We start from the raw sequence: 20,055 nt of genomic DNA, 5'->3' as shown, positions 1-20,055 counted from the left end.
TGAAATATTATACCAGACAAATGTTAAACTGTATTATTAGCTAAACTTTATCTGATTTATCTTAGCTATTTAATTCATTTTTGTAACTTTTATAACCTGCTATTGTCAAATACATGTTTACTCTTGTGTGCCAAATAATCGTCCCCCTGCCCGCTTGGTAATTTTCTAACCCCAATGCTTATTAGGACCCCCTGATTATTAATTTTTGATAAACATCACTCATTTCTGTACCATTATCCATCATTTATAAAATGTTTTATAGATTTGCTATTTTTACAAGTTACTGTATACTGTGCTGTAGTACATTAAATTGGTATACATTTTAACGGTGTGTAAAATTTTTAATATGTCCGCATGATGGAGGTTAAATTTACCAGAAATGAATTCCTTTTTAATCCCCCCCTTTAATTTGGACACCCCTGTTTAATAAAATTCTGGTATTTATCCAACTCCCCCAACTATTAAGACCCCCCGTTTATTTGGCACTCCAGAGTACTTACTTTACTTTACTTACTCCAATTCGTCATACATATAAACATTTTATTTTTAAAATATTGGTTACTACAAGCTAAATACATTATGCTACCTACAATTTTTTACCATGTCCAAAGATCGGTCTGTCCAATTTTAGGACAGTACTGGCTAATTTGATTTTTGTTTATAAACCCAAATATTATTTTTAAGTGTGTCTGAAAATTTTTATAGGGTATTGCAAACAACAGAACTCATGTGGCACCCCCCCTTTTTAAAAAATGTCCAAACATTTTAAACCCTTATAATAGACCAACAGGCTTTATTTCTAAGGGCAGCTATCAAATATTACTGTCAATTGCTGCAGTTTTCCATTGGTTTTTGTGCATTTAGCATACTTCTCATGTTTATTAAGGGTGCTCTTCATGAACTAAAAATGATACTTGAGTAGAAAGAGAAAAGAGTTTGCACTTAAACACGTGTTATATTCAATGGAAATTGAGAGTGCTCATTTTCCACTTTATAACTAGCAAAAAGAGCATATTTTTGTTATATAATAATTATTTTTTATTAATTTTAGCATTTCACAATAAAAAGAACTATTTTAATGAAAACAAAATTTTAAATGATGTAATGAAAAGAAATGGATAGAAAAGGTATGTAATGTTCCACAGCTTGTTTTAACACTGGGATGATGTATCCTTATTATTTAACTTAATTCTAATGCATTGTTGTATACAAGTATACAAGTTCTAACCTCCAACAGGAACAAACATTTTGGAGGGTGAGGCATCGGAAAGTGATGAAGAGATATCTGATTATCATGGATTTGTTCAAAATACAATGGTAACAGAACCTAAAACTGAAGCTAAAGTAGGTATAGCTTAAAGTTTTTAAATTATAAACTTTATTCTCTGTTTTCATGTTTTATTTTTGGTTAAACATTTTGGCATGTTTTTTGAGCCATTATATTTATCAAATATACTTTTTGTGTTTTTGTATTTTGTAACAAAGTAATGTTTCTCAATAGAGTGACGGCCCTAGCAGCAGTGTTGTTGTATCAGGTGAAGCTTCAGAAAGTGACGATGACATCGGAGAGTACATTGGAAGAAATTTTCCATCTCTTCAAGATCAAACTGGTCCAACGTTAGAGGAAGAATATTCGGTTTCCATAGAAACTAAAAAGCCTAGATTTGAATCGTAAGTTTGCATACAAAAGAGTTTTTATTTTGTTTATTTTTCTGTGTTTCATTTTTAGATTTCTTTTACTTTTAGACCTTTTCACAAGAAAATTTGTAAGTATATTTTATTTATTTATTTATTTTTATAAATGCTAATTTCGAGGTGTATAGGGATAAGAAATATTCCAAACATAAATACTGTACACACATTCTTTTCCTCCACAGAAATTTTTTGTTAATTAAAACTTACCTGAAGACCTTTTACGAGTTTTAATTTTGTAATGATTTTTAGACTGGTTGGTACATTTTTTCTAATGACGTATCGATTTCATGCACATTGTAATGTTTGCTAAGCAAATTCAAATTAATTTTAAATAAGAAGATAAAAGTTTAGTGAATTTAGCAAAAGTTACATAATGTTCAATATTGACAAAAAATGCTATAAATCAAATCAACGCACAACTTTTTTCTCATTCTAAAGTTATAGGTGACCAAAAAAGTTAAGTATAAAATTGTTTGGGCCGTTTTGGAGACTGATAAATTCTCTCTCAGAAAGATTTTATTCAATATAATATATCTATCTAGTTTGAGTTGTTGTTGTTGTTGTTGTTGTTGTTGTTGTTGTTGTTGTTGTTGTTGTTGTTGTTGTTGTTGTTGTTGTTAAAACACTATGATCACTAAGTACCATTTTATAGCAAAAATTAAAAACAATTTCGACTTTATATGGTTGATTTTTTAGAATCCACCTTGAAATTAAAACGTCTCAGTGTTCATGTTTTTTACATTTTCATTTTTGTCAAATTTTATTTTTAAATTTTAGGGGAAAGAAATTTCGCATTTCGACTTGGTATTGTGCAGATGCAATTAGAAAAGTTTAACCACGTGACTGGGCGTTTGGAAAGTTTCATTCCGCTTGCAAATCGTTCGCAAGTGCACATGCAGGTATAAAAACGCATTTTCTTTAAAATGCTGTATTTATATTTTAGGTGGGAATTTTTAGTCAAAAATGGGTGTTATTTTAGGGGAAAGTGAAAACATAGTTATATACTTCATATTTTTTTTATTTTTTTAGTCACTAAAATAACAAATCTGAAAAATAACAAATTAAGGACGAGAAGTTACTTTTCCAATTATAATAGTTGTTTTGCTCGTACTTTTTGTTTCAGGACGCGTTGAAGCAATATCGTAATATATCCGAAACAACGAAACATTTAAATGAAACTTTTGAAAGCGTGTTACACCAAGCAGATCTTCCTGATTTAAATGTATCGGTATCGTTGGATTAATATTTATGTTAAATATATATGTCAATGTTTTGTTTATATTGAATTTGGTTATTTTGTAAATTTGTTTTTGTGCAATAAAATTACATGTTATGGCAATAATGTGTTCTTTTTGCGAGCACCAATCAATTATATACCTGCCATTTTTGTTGATATGTGGTATAGCTTTGATACATATCGACTTTTCAATTTAAAGGTAAATGATCAGCTGTCTATGCTCTGTTTAGCTAAATTACCTATTCGAGAAAAAAACGAAGTACTGGTGCAAAGTAGTACCCAGAGAAAAAATTATTTTTTTTACTAATACTTAAAAATCACTTTAAATGCACAAAAACTTTGCGAATTTCGGCCAAATTCGCGAATTTTATTTTAATTGCTAAATTTTCTGAGAGCATTAATTCACGAAAGTTAAAGCGACAATTTTAAGGTAATATTTTGAATCATACACTCAACGTAACGTGAAGATTCTAAAACCTGACCGAATATAGTGAGAAAAAACATATTATTAGCCTAGATGTTTCTTAACCTTAAAAGAGATTTTCCGAAGATTTACAAGATGACGTCATTAAAATTTTGTTTTTTGATACATGGCCTAAAATTGATTGCTTTTGTTTTGACAAAATTTGGCATAGTTAGCAAAAAGAAATAAATAAACCAAAATATTTTTATTTTCACACATTTCTCTTATAAAAGTTGTAAGGTGTGTTATTTTTTATTCTGTTGCAGCATGTTTAAATTCGCATGAACTTTAGGCTGTCATAACCTGAAAACAAGGTTAGCTGATACTTGTATGTCAACCGCCTACGAAATTGGTGCCCGGAGAGAAAGTTTCAAAAGATGCCGATAGCGTTTTACAATTACTTATCGTGAATGAGTATTCTTAAAAAAAAGCTTAAAAATAAGAAAATTTGGTTCCTTTAGTATTACCAAGCCAGTATATCTCTAGCCTCCTCTGCCCTCCTTTTCATATTGAAAAGCTTAGCTTGTATATAGCTAATATATATATAAAAACTATGTAACAATCTTTAACAACTAATAACAAGCTTTATTAATTTATTGAGCACCCTTTATCTTGTTTTGATTATACTCACAAATAACTGATAACTTAAAAAATTCTTGACCTGAAATTTGTTTAGGGGTTTTAATGATAATCGCACATAAACTATGTACAACGAAGCATAACACCCTGCTGAAATTTTGCTCACTGTATAGCTATATTCATGAAGCAACTCTATACGGATTCAATAAGTCCAACCCCTTCAATAAATGCCTTTCAAAAACTATTTAACAAACTATGACGCAAGGTTTTCGAAAAACGATTGCTCTTACAAACTTTTTCATAACTCTGGAACTAATTAGACTAAATACCTTATTAATCCCCCCGTTGGATTGTCTGTTGGTTTCCTTGAAGTTGTGAATCAGCAGGCATAGACGATCTGTTGGAATGATCTGCAGTTCTTACTTCTGGGCGGGGTTTTTAGATATAAGAATCAATTTTTTTATTGTAAAAATATTATTCAGTATATCAATAATTTTAAGTGCAAAATAATTCTTTTATAAATATGATTTTCTCTTACTCACGCAGAAAAGTTGTTCAATGCTTGACAGACTCACAAGACAGTTCTAAAATGCAAAAATAATTCTTGCTATTTAAGCCGGTAAAGTTAAAAAAATGATGATGGAAAACTAAGAAAGATACTTTCAAACAAATTTAGTAAAAAATATTCCATAAATCAGGTTTAGATATTACATGGCTTTGCTTGTTTTCCTCGATCGAGAATTATTATTATTTGTACTCCCTCTACTCCTTGGAGCAGCGCTCACTGGATTCGATATTGATGGAAGCTGATCAGGATTTGATCTTTGCCTGTATTTATTTTCAGCAGCTTTTGTTGGTCGAAGATAGGATGGCGTTGATCGTGTTGTCTGTGGAGGAGAGCGTTCTTTGCCGTAACTCTGGTCAGGGTGAAGCAATTTTTGTTTTTCTGTTTCTTTCTTTCGTGTATTAGAGTCAGTATTATGCATAGTTTTTCTACGTTGTAAAAGTCGATTGTTCTGTCCCTGATAAAAGTTCTGATCTCGTCGAGCCATGATTTGTAGCTTTTGAAACAATTCTCTATTTACATTAGCTTGCACCTCTTGTGCGTTGGCTCCGCTCTTTTGCTGCCTTCGCGCATCTAATAAGAAGAAATGAAAACATGATCAAAATAAAAGAACATAAGAATAATAATATAATGATAAGGAAAAGCTTCAGAGAATAACTTCTGTTCTGCTGGATTTTATTTCTGGCAATTTTAAAAACACTTTTACCTTCCCTGGCATTTTTCCATGGAATGATTCCAGGTGAAGCTTTCCAGCCAGATCTGACTGGTGGTGGTTGTTGTCGAGGTTGATTTTTTCTTTTTAAATATTCTTTCCATTTCCTATCAGGTAAATGTTTTAATTTGTCATTCTCTCTGTTTCTTCTGTGCTTACTAATGTAATTTCTTTTCAGTTCTTCTAATTCTTCTTCCGAGTCGTATGAATCGGGGGTTGGTGGTCGTTCTTTTTCACGTTGCCAAGGTGTGGCTGGTGGAACAACTGAAGGAACTACCCGTTCTTCTTCATCTTCATTCTCACTGTCACTGGTATTCCCTGTTGCTTGAAGTATCTCCACATCAAAGTCTTCTTCGTCTTCAAATACTTCTTTAAGAGGTGCAGGGCAGTTCATTAAGATTTCGTCACGTTCTTCAATATAGAGATCTTTAGGAGGCACCCATATCACGCTTTCTTCCCCAACTGGATGCTCTGTTCCGTACTCCTTTTTTTCTTTCCGAATACGTTTTTGCCTTACGTAAAATTGCCAAGCAGGTCCAAGATCAGATTCTCTTTTTGATTCCTTTGGTCTTTGCGGCTGCTTGAATTCGATTTTGATATTTTTTTTAACGATTGGTGGTTTTTTTCTTGGCTTTTCAGGTTTTATTACCTCCTGATCATTTCCAGAATCTTCACTATCATCTTCATCTTCATCAAGTTCATCTCTTTTAGAAAATGCAGTTTCTCTCCCCGTATAATATGAGCTTGAAGTCCCTGGCCTTTCATTATTGTTCTCATAGTCTGTATTTTTGAAAGCACGTATTTCAAGAGGAATAATATCCATAATGGACGCATCACTTTGAGCTGTTTTTGGTCGCTTTAAATGAGGACGCCTAACCTTTTTATTATTTTGACAAGCAGGAGGGGATGGGGCGTGGTTGAAAACTTCTGGAGATCCGTTATATAGCCAAGACTGAAGGTATTGATCTCGATCTATCTTAGGAATCATCTTAACGATTTCTTCTAACGGTTTTTCTTGCTCATATGCCAGCTGCTCCATCTCTTCTGAAATTTGCTCTCGCAATTCGTTTGATAAAATTGATGATATGCCAGACTCATGACGTCGTAATCCAACCGAGGTCCTTTGCGTTGGGGATCCATGATTTGTAGAACCTATGGCGCTGTCGTTTCTTTCTTTGTCTTTAGTTAAAGTTACCAGGTTTATCTTCGTAGGTGTATGCGACCTTTTTAGAGCTTTTTCGACTTCTTTTTGCAAGTTAGGTAATTTGCGTAGGTAATATTCTTTAAAGTCATAATCTTCATTTTTCTGTTCTTCCTCCTCAGCTAGCTCCTCTGCATAAATTTTATTTAAGTTAACTTTTCCATCTTCTTCACCATTGTTTTCTTCTTCAGATTCAGTGTAATCTGCTTCATTATCACTCACCTTCCTCAATTCTTCCAATAAGTTTTTATCCTCCTGTCTCCATAAAGCAACAACTTTACCTCTCCGTCTTGCGCGCACAGCAATTTGGGCAATTTCTTCAGAATCGAATAGCTCGTGCGTGTCTCTTAACTCTCCAGTTACTTCTATTTCAGAGTCTTCCGGAGATACATCCACGTTGTTCCTACCATTACGATCAATAAGTTCTAGATCTTGAACTCCTTTCTCTTCTTCCAGACTTTCTTCCTCTTCTTCTTTATCTTTTTGAATTTCATCAGTGCTGTTTTTAGGATAGAAGGATTTTTTCTTTTCAAGTACTGCTCTCTTCATATCTTCTCTTAATTCTTCTTCCTTCTCTTTTTTTTCTCTTTCTTTTTGCTGTTTTGATTTTATCGCCTCCCTTCCACGTTCTTCCTCGTCCTCTTTTAGCTTAATTTTTTTTAATCTTTCGTTTAAGTAAGAATCTAATTCTTTTCTTGGTTTATAAACTTTCTTTTTTATCTTTTTCGTTGTGCCTCCACCCTCAAAGTCATAACTATCAAAATGATATTCGCTAAACAGGCCGCCTAACTTACGATTGATCTTGGCTTGTCGTAACCCAAACTCATTTAGCAGTTCAGCAAGAGTGTCCCGCACATAAAGTGTTGCATATATATCTTCATCTACAATTTCATCCACTGCTGTTCTCACTGAGGTAGTAACAACAGCTTCAGAGATGTTATCTAACTGTTCGTCTATTAACTTCATCCTTGTTCGATAAACATGTTGTTCCCAACTGTCCAGCAAAAGTTCAATCGCATAACTAACTGCATCTTTTTGTTGTTTTTCTTCAATATCCTCCACAATATTCTCACAAATGTCGAGCAATATGGCTCGACTGTGGTGTGTAGCCTCTTTCCGTAATCTGGCTTTATCCACTTTTTCTATAGATGTAAATGTCTGTGTCAATAGTGAATCCAGAACTAATTCAACTGTTTTGTTTCTGTAAGCTAACACTGCCATTTTTGCTTTATATACAGGAATGTCTTCATCAGGAGCATCAGAATCCTCTTCTTTATTGTCGTTATATTCAGGGTGTACTCGCTTATAACATTTTGTTCTTTGTTTACGTTTAAGAAAAAGATATTTTCTACCAAACTTGTCTCTATATTTTTTATTATTTGTAGTATTATTATTGTTGTCTTTAATCTTCTTATTGTTTTTCTTCTTTTTATTTACTATCAGAGTTTTTTTATCATCTTTTTCGTCGCATTCGTACTGGGGATAGTTGTCAAAATTGTAAACATTTAAGTCAATTTCGTATTTAAACTTAGCTTTCCCTGTGTAAGAACGGTAGCCGACTAGTTCTTTCGTTTTTGAAACCTGATCTATTTTTTCTTTTTTCTCAACTCTGCGTTTTTGACCACTTGTGGTTCGAATCCTTTTGCTTGGAATAATTCTTGCCTTTTTACGATTTGAATCTGTGGTATTCTTATTTGCGTGTTTGTTTTTCACTACCGACAATTCTGAAGGCGGTAGCTGGAAAACAGGAAGGTCGTATGTATCTTTTTCGTCATTGCTTTCATCCGTTGAGGAACGTGCTGAAGTTTGTTGATTTTGTGCCATATAATTTTCCATCTAAAGCAGAAAAAATAGATTCTAATAACTTATTTTGTCCGTCCGTCCGTCCTTTCGTTAGTTAACAAAAGAAACTTACAAAATTTCCATCATACTCCTCTATATACTCAATTTCTTTCTCATATTCAATCCAAGGATATGGATCCGGAGATGGCAATTTTTCAATGTTTTGATCTTTAACTATTTGCTCAACAGTTTCATTCCCTTCTTCTTTATTTTCCCCTTTTTCTTCGTCGTCAACGTTATCGGCCTGGTTCGTTTCCTTCTCACTTTCCGACACTGACGTTATTGTTTCATATTCGCTTGTATCTGAATCATTATACTTTTCAAGTCTCCGATAACGTTTTGTTGTCTTCACTAAAAAAAAACAAGATAAATTTGCGACTATTTTAACAGCTAGTATATTCTCAAAAATGTTTATGTAAACAATGTAAAACAAGAGACAAACCTTCTTCTTCTTTTTCAGGTTCTTTATTTTCTTTGTCTTCTTCTTCGTTTTCATCTTGTTCTTCTTTGTCTTCATCATCCTCCTTGTACCCAACATCATCATCCTCTCCCAAATCTTTTTCAGAGGCAGCATCACCAAATGAAAAGGCGTCTTCTTCTTGGTACTCATCTGATGAAAGCTCGTATATATTCTCACTATCACCTACCTCGACAGGTGGAAGTTCTTCATCACTATCACCTGCAAAAACGAAAAGAAAGATTATGCTACATGCGGAAACAAATTTCGAAATTACCCCCTACTTCTCTTTGAATTACTACTAAACGTAACTAAAAATACTGTTTTGAATGAAAGTAAGTTTAAAAATGGTTGACTTAGCATGTTTAAATATAATCACAAACGGAATTCTGAAGTCACTAGAGAGTATCCTTGGTAAGTTGTTCAAACCGTCTCTAGCGTTTCTGATGGCACATATTTCGCGGTTGGCCTTAATCATACTATTTCTATCAACACTTCTGCCACTTCCCTCGCAACAACACATAAAAATCTGATAGTATATGGATACTCACTTGGTATAATTTCTTGCAATTCTTCATCTTCCTCTTCATCATCCACCTCAGACTCGTACGCATCATCATATTCTTCTTCCTCTGCCTCCTGATCTTCCGCACCAGCTAATTAGAAAAAATGAAAACAATCTCATCAACTTTAAGAAAAAAAGTCCTGAAATAGTCGATGTTTTTATTTATGTCTTCTGTACACGAATAATAAATCAGTCATTAGAACATAGGGTGGACATATAAATATAAAAAAGTTTTTAAGAAATTTTAAGAAAGATAAAAAGCTTTATTAATTCATCCACACACGTTTATTTACAATCAACAAGTCACACAAAACTAAAATCTATAAGAAAAAAGAAGACAACAGTCCAGATGTTACATAAAACAGCATCAAGATTGATTTCGATTGGCCCACGAACTTATTATGGCAAGTAAACACATGAATTATATATTGTCAAGTACATAGTTAACAAGCAACGAGTTAGCAACAGTCGAGACTTTGAAAGAGAATTGAATCAGCATTGGTTCTAAACCACAAGGTTGTGCCGCTTATAAAAGACATATTATCACAAGGAGTATCAGCGCCATACCTTGATTTTTAGCCCAGACCTCCTGAAGTTCTTCATCATCCATCAACAATGCCATGATGTTAACGTTGATGTCAATCTCCATAAGAGCGTCCCATGATTCGTACGGATCAAAATTTTTATCCTGCAGTGTCCTGTCTATCTCATCGTCTTCTGACAATGTACCCTAAATATTTAAATACTGACAATACGGAGACAGATAGAAAGCAATATTATTATAGATAAAGGTATCACAATAACGCCCAAAGGTTACGTTACAAGCAGAGATCGCTATTCTATTTTTTTGGTGTCCATCTATAAAATTACAAAATACAAATCTTTTATTTTGGTATATCAATTCAACTTCTTTCTTATTTTCGTCCAATAAACTCAATAAATATTTTTTACCTCTTCATCTTCATCATCTTCTTCTTCTTCTTTTTCTTCAGATTCTTCATCAGAAGATTTTAATTCTTCGCCATCAACAGGTGTTGGAATATTCTCGTATCTATTGTTATAATCTTGGTCCTCATCATCCAGATACTGTTGGTTATAATCTCCCATAATCGCTGTTTAAGTATCTTAAAGAGGAAAACAAATTTGATAAAAAGCTGAAACTTAACTTCACATGCTCTGTTCCTCTATAAATGCATTGCCATTAAGAAGTTTTTAACAACCCGCTTTATTCACTAAGCAAGGAAATAAGATCTTATTCTAATAAAAGTGTGGCAAATCAGACAGCAGAAGACGAAAGTTAAGAACGCTAGATGCGTGGAAGTTTGTGACAAATAGCGTATATTCAAAGAAGCAATCGAATACGTGTTTACATATAAAAATTACCTGATAAACACCGATCTGATTATAATAACATCACTTCATAATAATTATTTTTATTTCTAGTAATCTGTCTTGTTAGATATTTAACTATTCTCATTTTACATGAAAAAATCATCTTAACTCCCACTTCGTATCTTATTCATACCATTTGTTTTAAAATCCAGAAATATATATTCGATGTGTGTTCGTATATATTTTGTTAGTGTTAAAAAACTTAGCAACCCCCACATGTGCATGTCAGAGAGGAAGAAATGAATCAATTCATTTTTTCCATACACTCAAATTATGCATTATTAATTTTTTGAATATTACTGAAAATATTAAGTGTGAAAAAGTTTCGTATTTTGATGACACGTATACTCTTCATTCTAAATCGACCTGGTGTCGAAATATTTCTCCAGGTATTAATAAATAAAAAAAATTCGTCACGAAATCAAGACAGCTCTATTTGGTTATATAACGGCTTTTCTCTATTTTTCTGTTTTTTTCAAATTGCAGTTGCGTTAAAACCAATTGAAACCATACATATTGTAGATATTAATTTATTTATTTGAATCTGGTGAGATTTGTAAGTTCTTGCGGTTAGAAAATTAGCAACATTTTAAATACTCAAAAAAATATCAACAATTCAAATGAATAGCTTCTGTATATTATTTTTTCAAGCTTTTTTAAGATAAAACTTTGCTTTATCGAGTTAAAATTGTATTTATTTCATAAGAAAATATAATTCTCCGTGAAATTAGATTCTTTGTACAAACAAAAAATCTCAACTCTTTGTTTCCACCATAGTGGGTGTGGTATTATTAAAACGTTTGCAGGGATCGATTCATCAAAAAACTTAATTGATAAAACAAAAAACAAATAGCGTGTCTAACTACACCTAATTAGTGGACATTCTGATCAGCAGAAAAAAACCTTGGTGCATCGTACATCTGCATTTAATAATCAGTAGTTGGAAAAAAAATTAAAAATAAAATAAAAATATAAAGAAAGAAAGTAAGAGAAATGCTAATTCTAGTTGGTGTTAATTGTCTAACTCTTCCATGCTTTGATTTTCAGTTCTCGTGCATTTATTTTTAGATTATCTAAGAAATGTGGCTGGTTAGCCACATTTCTTAGATAATCTAAAAATAAAATACTTGAAGTCCTCTTAATGTACTAATTATGCTAAGGGACTGAAGTAAAATAAATGTAACAATAGAACATAGAAGAAGAAGAAGAAGAAGAAGAAGAAGAAGAAGAAGAAGAAGAAGAAGAAGAAGAAGAAGAAGAAGAAGAAGAAGAAGAAGAAGAAGAAGAAGAAGAAGAAGAAGAAGAAGAAGAAGAAGAAGAAGAAGAAGAAGAAGAAGAAGAAGAAGAAGAAGAAGAAGAAGAAGAAGAAGAAGAAGAAGAAGAAGAAGAAGAAGAAGAAGAAGAAGAAGAAGAAGAAGAAGAAGAAGAAGAAGAAGAAGAAGAAGAAGAAGAAGAAGAAGAAGAAGAAGAAGAAGAAGAAGAAGAAGAAGAAGAAGAAGAAGAAGAAGAAGAAGAAGAAGAAGAAGAAGAAGAAGAAGAAGAAGAAGAAGAAGAAGAAGAAGAAGAAGAAGAAGAAGAAGAAGAAGAAGAAGAAGAAGAAGAAGAAGAAGAAGAAGAAGAAGAAGAAGAAGAAGAAGAAGAAGAAGAAGAAGAAGAAGAAGAAGAAGAAGAAGAAGAAGAAGAAGAAGAAGAAGAAGAAGAAGAAGAAGAAGAAGAAGAAGAAGAAGAAGAAGAAGAAGAAGAAGAAGAAGAAGAAGAAGAAGAAGAAGAAGAAGAAGAAGAAGAAGAAGAAGAAGAAGAAGAAGAAGAAGAAGAAGAAGAAGAAGAAGAAGAAGAAGAAGAAGTCCTCAATTTACTATTTTACTTTTTTAATTCTAACAATTTTAAGCAAATTAGCTATTAGAAGTGTCTATAACCTCAGTCCCGTGTTTCTTACAAATGTGTTGCTTTTAAAAAAACTGGTTTATAGGAAGAATTTTAATTCGGTATACACAATAATTGAAATTTTAACATTGCTGAAGTCTTACTTACAAAGATAAAATGAATAAAGATATATACATAAAAAGAAAGAAGGAGAAGAATCAGTACCTGCAACCGCGCAACGTTTTTCGTTTTTCTTTCTTGGATTGAAATATTGCGATGTTTAGTTGATACCGTTATAACAAATAAAAACTTAACATTGAGTTTTACTTTGATTTGATTTTTTTTCATAGCAACGAAATCTAAAATAAAAAAACATTAAAATTTAACGATTCATTTAACGATTCATACTGCGCAAATAAATCCTCTCGCATCATGTCTATTATGCTTCCTGAAATCTAAGTGGATATGTAAGTTCATCGTTAGTAACGCAATGTTTCTCTTTTTCGTTGCTAAGATTTTGATTTGTTTCAAGCTAACCCAAGGATTTGTGCCTTTACTAAGAATTATAGCAGAGGCAAGGTGGCCTAAAGGGATACTCATTTCTCAATAAAACGGATAGCAGGTCAAAATGACAGTTTTCACATTTTCTCTTATTTTAATGACGCATTTATGAGAGTCAGTTTTTTACTGTAAAAACGATCATTTTAACCATCCATAAAATGAACGATTTCGCCTTCTTCAGTGGCAAAAGATTCTCTCGCCTCGTTCTATGTGACTTTTTCGAGAAAAGAAAAAAGTTCAGTTTCATTCAGAGTACTTTGAATAAGGCAGCATAATTTGTTCGTACTAAATTTCGTGTAGCGAATATGATCTATTTCACGTCTATTATTTATATTATTTTTCACGTAGGTCCAAAATTCCCAATAAAATACAGACGTGTTTAATTTACGTAAGCTGTAAAAATTATGCGGCATATAACTCTATTTGTTTCAAATCATGAAAAACGGAAGTAAAGAAGAAAATTTGACGCTTAAAGAAGAGGCGAACAGCCTCGGCACAGCTGCTGATTGAAAATTCATGATGCTTTAGATAATTTCAAAAAACCAGATCCGCTGGTCTGGGATATCCCATAAAATCTTGACAATCGTTTAGTTTGTGTAATATTTAGTTAGCATCAAATCAAGTAAAAAATGGTTTTGCTGAAAGATTTGCTGTTTATTAAGAGGTAATAAATTAAAGCTGCTTTTTTAAAAAAGGAGAAATTTTGGCTTTAAACTTTGCAGCACAACAACGCATTATTATACTCACATTATACTCAGTAAATCTCTTCATTGGAAGTTTATTAAAAAATACTGGTTTTTACTTTTATCCTTGAATGCTGAATCATTCATTTTATGGTTCAGTATTTTTACACATTTGTCAAACTGGTGATTATTCAGAAACAATATTAGATCTTTCTCTACATTGTGATGGCCACGCTTAGATGATCACACTGTTTTATTAAAAATTACACAAGTTAAAGAAAAAATAACAAAACTACTATTAGTTGAATAACACGACGAAAATATTTTTATTTTTATTACTGAAGTTAGTAAACTATTTCATGAGTAAAGATAAAGAAAATAAGATTTGTAAACAAAGCTGAAACCGCCATATTGCACGTTTGATTTGTATATTTATCAAATTTGGCGCCATCTCATTACAACAAACTTCATCGTTTGAAGTTGGATGTATGTTGTGAAAAAGCGAACGAAATTACGAAAAAATATTATTATGGGATGTGACCGGTGTTTTTAAAGTTCCAAGAAGTATTAAAGAAGGTTATAAAATACTGGCACTACGATTGTATGTAAAATATTCTTGTTTATCTTGAGTTAAAGTATTTTGAATTTTTGTTGGTAAGTACATCTCAAACTTGCTTCTTTTTTCCAACACAGCCATAAAAACGTTGTAAAAATGTTGCTAGGAAGGAGTATGGTTATTTATTTATGAAACAGTTATTTGTGTGTCGTTAATGTAGTTATTTTATTAGATTTTGGGATTTATACATTCCTTAATTCTTGCTACATCGCCTAAACTTTACTTTGTGGCTGCCACAAAAAAGTTTTTTGCTCGCCTCTCCTTTAAGTCACCTTGTCCCATCCAGTCCTGTTTTTTGAAAATTAGCATGAATAAGGTAGTTCGAGAAGATAAGATATATTTCGCCATTAAAATAAAAACACTAATAAATTGATACTAAAAGTAAAAAAAAACACATTGGCCGGAGCAAGTAGAAGACTCAAATTGTCTTATCATCAAACCCCGTTAATTTTTGAGCTATGAACAATTCATGTATTTTGTTAAAAACCTAAAAATGTAAAATCACACCAAGACATAAGGTTTAAAAGAAATCAAGTTACGTCATTGTCAGTTTCAAGAAGGAGGTTCTTTACAACCCTTTTATGGTCCTCTTGTTTTTATGGAACAGCCACTCAGTAGTTTGTGTTTGTAAGTTGAAAAGACTGCATTGAATACTGCTACGCTTGCTGTATAAAACAAGATATTTTTTTTATCTGTTTTAATTTTTAAGACTGATCACCTTTTAAATATTTTAAGTTTAAAAGAGATATAGTGGAAAACTCATTGTTTGATGTTTACTTACTTTCTTCTTTTCAAGACAAGAAAGGCAGGGTTCTGCAGTATACGGTTTGCAAACATGATGGTGCTATGAATTTGTTTACTAATAAAGCTAATAAAAGGCCTTTCGTCAAAGCCGGTCAAACAGTTAAAGATTATTAAGTTTTACGCATGCGCTTTATATGTTGACGGGTTCTTATTTTTGTATAGTTTACGCATGCTCTTTTTATTTTTGAGTTCTTGTTGTTTTTTTAGTTTTTTTATACAGTCCTCTAGTAAGACGTGTTTATTCATGAATTACCTCGTGGTTTTATTTCTGTTGTTCGATAACTTAATCAGAGAAAAACAGATTTTTTACACAAACCGTTTTCAACACAATTTTATTTAAGGAACAAACTGTGTAAAATCATATCCAAGTTTTAATGATGGATGTGAATTACTACACGTTGATTCCCTATTCTGGATTCTAAATCCAGTCACTTAGATGTGGCAGCCACAAATTTCTGCTCTATCCCCTCTTTCATCATTCCGAACGATTAGCTAAATAAAGATTGGTAGTGGCAAAACAAAGTAGGTGAAATGGAGGCGGTTTACAAGAAGCACAGAAATCTTGAGCTTGAGGCTGGCTATAGTGCTTTGTGCAACGCTTTTCTTTCACTTCAACAACTTTCTTGCCTTATTCATACACCCAAAAGCAGCACAACGAAGTCCATGTCTCTATGATTTAATACAGTAAATGAGAAGTTAAACTAGGTGCAGATCTCCCAATTGAAATGGTAGCTGCTATGTCGATTTGGTGTATAAACAAGCAACAATTGTTCTAAGCGACATGCACACTCTTTTCAATAAAAATCAGCAATTTAACTTTGACCTAGAGGACAGCAATTTCTACACTTTCTTTCGTTTGAAACCGATTGCATTCTTCAACTGACAGGTGACAGGTGATAAACGACACGTGTCGTATTTCACTTTGGAAAATTGAATATCAGAAATAGGTGCTTGGAAACTAAATAAATTGTTTGTATAACATCGAGTGTTGATCTGTTTTTTGCGTTTTTTGTTTTTTTCTATAACCCTAAACTTTCGAGTGTCTTCGTGATATTCATAGTTGCATCAAATTTCTTTAATTTTTTACTTTTCGGATATGCAGGAGTTTTCGAAAGTTGTAAGAACCAAATTGCTTAAAAGGTTGAAACAATAACTGATCTACACCGCACACCGTATGGACACCTTTCCTGTCTATCTACAAACAAATAAACTTACATTGTATTTAAAGTCCCAACTTACGCCACAGAAGAATTATGATATTTAGCTTTTGCCCGTACCTGTTATTTGCAATCAGAAACTACGGAGAAATTTATAGACGACTCACTGGATGTAGACTATCCACCACACTACTCGTCTTCATTACACTTGTTTGGGCAGAGTATCAGAAAACGGTACAGGAGCCCTGGAGACGGACGAGACCCTGGGGTAGGACTAAGCTCTGGGACGAACATATATCATTAGAAAGAAAAAAATTAATGTTTGCACTTTCTCCGGTGTTCACCTAAACCTCTCACACTCCTGACACAACCTAACCAATTTGTTTGACATGAAATAAAATAAAATCTAACAGAACGACAGTCTCATAGTCTGTGTTAGCAATTCAATGAGTGGTTACTCTTAGCAAATAACCATAGCATAAAATAATGCATTGGCAAACCTGTAAAGAGAACCTCGTGGTACAAAAACAACAATCTTTTCTAAACATATCTTTTTCAAGAAAAAACATTTGCAAATATCCAATATTCAAGTTAAGGGAAGAACATATTCTCGAAGGCGCAAGAAATCTTTGTTATTTTATAGAGCTCAAATGGTCAGCTAAACTAATTCCTTAGTCAGACTGCTTTTATTATATTCCTTCATTGAATAAAAGTGTTGAGTTATATCTATAAAACGCTAATGTTGGGGAGGGAAGGCATCTTTCATGGACGACCCTTGCAAAAACACTGACGCATGAGTGTGTTTGTGCAAGAGAGATAGAAATCTATATAGCATAATGGTTAAGCTTTCACATCTTTGGAATTACTGGTAATAATAGAGTTAAAAGCGTTAAGGTGTTTAACAGAAAAACGTTTAGACATCTTCGCATCAAGGATAAAAAAGGGCCACAGGTATTATTGGGAGCATGCGCAACTGAAAAACGCCCTTAACGCCCTTTATAGTGTGAACATAACTTATATTTTATTACCTGTTTTAGTAGGAGTTATGCTGACTTTGGATACTGTATGTTTGCTTGTTTCCATTTTACTCTGCATTTTACTCTTAACGTGATCTTTAACTGACAGTTCTATGGTGTTCTTGTCAATCACAGGTTCTGACTTCATTCCCAATCTATCAAGGATCAACCTCTTTATCGCATCAATAGTTTTTTTATCTGCTTTATCTGATGCTCGTTGTGCAGAACTCGGTCCGAATGTATGACATAAAAATAATATGAAGATAACTGCATGACGAGAATTAAATTGGCGAGTAGTATACATCTAAAGATAAAAGATACTAGCGTTTTTTAAATTTTATTTCATGTTAAAAGTTATATACCCTTAATGTTCTGCCGCTGTCAACAAAAACCTGTTGATTTTTTTTAAACGGTAAAGTTTTAAAGACTAATTAAGGTTAATTAGTCAAAGAAATTTACTGCCTAAATGTGAATATTCTTTTTACAAAAACGTTAGTTAGCTATGGCTGTGTTTCTTAAAGATTTAATGAAGGCATTTACTTTTTACACACATGTCTTTTGACCTGGTACTTAAGTTACTAAAAATGCCTTTACATTGATAGAAAAAATTACCAGTTGCTTGAAGAAAGTTAATATCAAAAATAATATTAGAAATATAATAAATATAAAAAATATGGTATAGCAAACCGTGTTACATATACTGTTTTTATAACCAGCTCTAATTTTGACCAAGTAAATAAGGTTGTTTCCAAGGTACTTAGTTGAAAGTAAAAAAAACTTTATTTAAAAGTTTATCACAAACCTTATCAAAAATTGCCCACAAACACCCAATTAGAACTTCACAGCGTCGTTATTATCGTACAAAAGACAATTCTTTAGCATTTGATCTTCTCATCTTCTTCATGGTTGATGAAGCGTGAGAGTTTTGTTTGTGAACATGTCAAGTTTTTTACATTTCAGTGAGCACAAGACAGACTGCAGAATAATATTGTACAGATGGTACTATTCTTTATCAACTAGTTGTTAGTACGTTGAGAAATCCGCGAAAAATTTCCTATAAAAAAACTCACAGAAATTAGCCTACTAATTTTCTGCTCAGGACTTTAGTCCACAGACAGACAAATATCATTATAATACAGAGATTTAATCGCATTAGCCGGGAAACCGTGTGGGAACAGGAAATCAGTGCTGTGTCCTAATACTTAATATTTCAAAACTGTTTAAAATGCGCCGACATATTAAGCGTGGTCAAAAAATAGCCAATTAAAGAACTGAATATTGAGAGCCTGCTGTATGTACCTTTGTTTTCACTACAAAAACATTACTTATTTACTGGATATGTTGTAAAAATAAGCATTTTAAATAAGACCACACTTTGTCTAGATCCCAGCTGATACCTATATTATCCACTCGTCGCAAAGATTCAGTTTCGAAAATAATCTACGAAACTTGTTATAAACATTTGTGTGCCGATCCTTTAACCGTTCTATACCAGAATTCTGCTAAGAAAGTCTCTAAGTTAAAGCAATTGATTATAACAAAACGATAACACCAAGGAAACTTCAAAATCTTTGTAATGATAGCTCCAGCAGTAATGATTTGATGAGTTTAAAGCATCACTGTGTATATATGGATTAAAACACATTTATCATAGTTCCTAAATATGGTGCTGTGATCTGGGCTGGAATGCAACTGCTACAGCACCTCTCAGTGATCAGTTTACCAACACTAGCTGATGTCGCAGTGTTCCTTATTTGGAGAATTAAGTAGAGAAAAGTAATTGATGAATACAATCACGGGTCGATAAAGGTTTTTAACTATGGATGAAAATAAAAATGGGCGGGTCAAATTTTTGTTTGAACATTAGACTCGTTTAGTTAAACGTTAATTAAACCTGATGCTAATCTCTTTGTAAATGTCAGCGACAAATTATATATTACTACTTTCAAATATTGACGCTCTGGAATCTCTTTTCTAAAACATCTTTATTCATCAATTCAGCAACATCACCACATATGGGAACTGACACTTGATGTATTAGCGCTGCTTTGTGACATTTTGAATCACTTCGGTGCTTTCTTCCAATTTCTAAAACCATTTGAAATATATGCTGGATCCTTGTTATGTTCTTCAAAAACTTTATCTTCATTTAAAACACTGTAATGGCAAAATACGCTTTCTTATTCAATGTTGTAGTGAATCCATGGAAAGGTTTTAAAGCAATGTGATTGACATTGCCTTTCACGGTTCCCGATTAACGTTTTCAGAAAATTATAATTTTCTGGAGGTCGATATATTGATGCATGTACATGTGACTTTGATGTATCAACAAAACTATTTACAGCATTAAACTATCGCTGATGGAGATAACAAAGTTTCTTTCACAATTATTGATTTGAAGAACGATCGAATTGACATGCTCTAAAGTAATAAATTACGAATCTGTAACAAATTAATTGAACAAAAATTTTGATGAACTGAAAAATTAAAAATATACATACCTTACGACTATTTTTTTATCGCTTTCTTAATTTTTCATATTTTTCTCTTTCAACCTTCTTGTTAAGCATTAAAAAGAATGTTTATTTAAAAAATATGATTTGAATGCAGCTCTTCGTTATTATTGCGCATAATTGCACAGGTACCA

At 32.5% G+C, this 20,055-nt stretch overlaps 2 protein-coding genes across 3 annotated transcripts; one reads left to right on the top strand and one right to left on the bottom strand.

Moving 5' to 3' along the window:
- The first annotated feature begins 977 nt into the window (after positions 1-977).
- Positions 978-3,037, top strand: LOC130645833 (uncharacterized). Its single transcript, XM_057451941.1, has 6 exons — positions 978-1,127; positions 1,238-1,344; positions 1,502-1,671; positions 1,747-1,766; positions 2,473-2,594; positions 2,819-3,037. Exons 1-6 carry the CDS (start codon positions 1,115-1,117, stop codon positions 2,936-2,938), a joined length of 552 nt encoding a protein of 183 aa, XP_057307924.1. The 5' UTR covers positions 978-1,114; the 3' UTR covers positions 2,939-3,037.
- Positions 3,038-4,645: 1,608 nt separating this feature from the next.
- LOC130645821 (myb-like protein X) lies at positions 4,646-20,042 on the bottom strand. 2 transcript variants are annotated; one of them, XM_057451925.1, is made up of 12 exons: positions 19,910-20,042; positions 18,806-19,829; positions 18,211-18,462; positions 17,421-17,712; positions 12,797-12,930; positions 10,268-10,440; positions 9,884-10,046; positions 9,303-9,407; positions 8,737-8,973; positions 8,368-8,645; positions 5,246-8,288; positions 4,646-5,112 (listed from the first exon to the last, which is right to left on the bottom strand). In XM_057451925.1, exons 6-12 carry the CDS (start codon positions 10,421-10,423, stop codon positions 4,682-4,684), a joined length of 4,413 nt encoding a protein of 1,470 aa, XP_057307908.1. In that variant the 5' UTR covers positions 10,424-10,440; positions 12,797-12,930; positions 17,421-17,712; positions 18,211-18,462; positions 18,806-19,829; positions 19,910-20,042; the 3' UTR covers positions 4,646-4,681. The 2 variants fall into 2 exon arrangements, with proteins under 2 accessions (XP_057307908.1, XP_057307907.1); XM_057451924.1 differs by having other exon boundaries at positions 19,303-19,829.
- Between the last annotated feature and the right edge of the window lie 13 nt (positions 20,043-20,055).

The sequence above is a fragment of the Hydractinia symbiolongicarpus genome, chromosome 5, assembly GCF_029227915.1.
Source record: "Hydractinia symbiolongicarpus strain clone_291-10 chromosome 5, HSymV2.1, whole genome shotgun sequence".
NCBI classification, from domain to species: domain Eukaryota; kingdom Metazoa; phylum Cnidaria; class Hydrozoa; order Anthoathecata; family Hydractiniidae; genus Hydractinia; species Hydractinia symbiolongicarpus.
The sequence above is the reverse complement of the archived record's forward strand: the minus strand, read 5'-3'. Positions and strand labels throughout refer to the sequence as shown.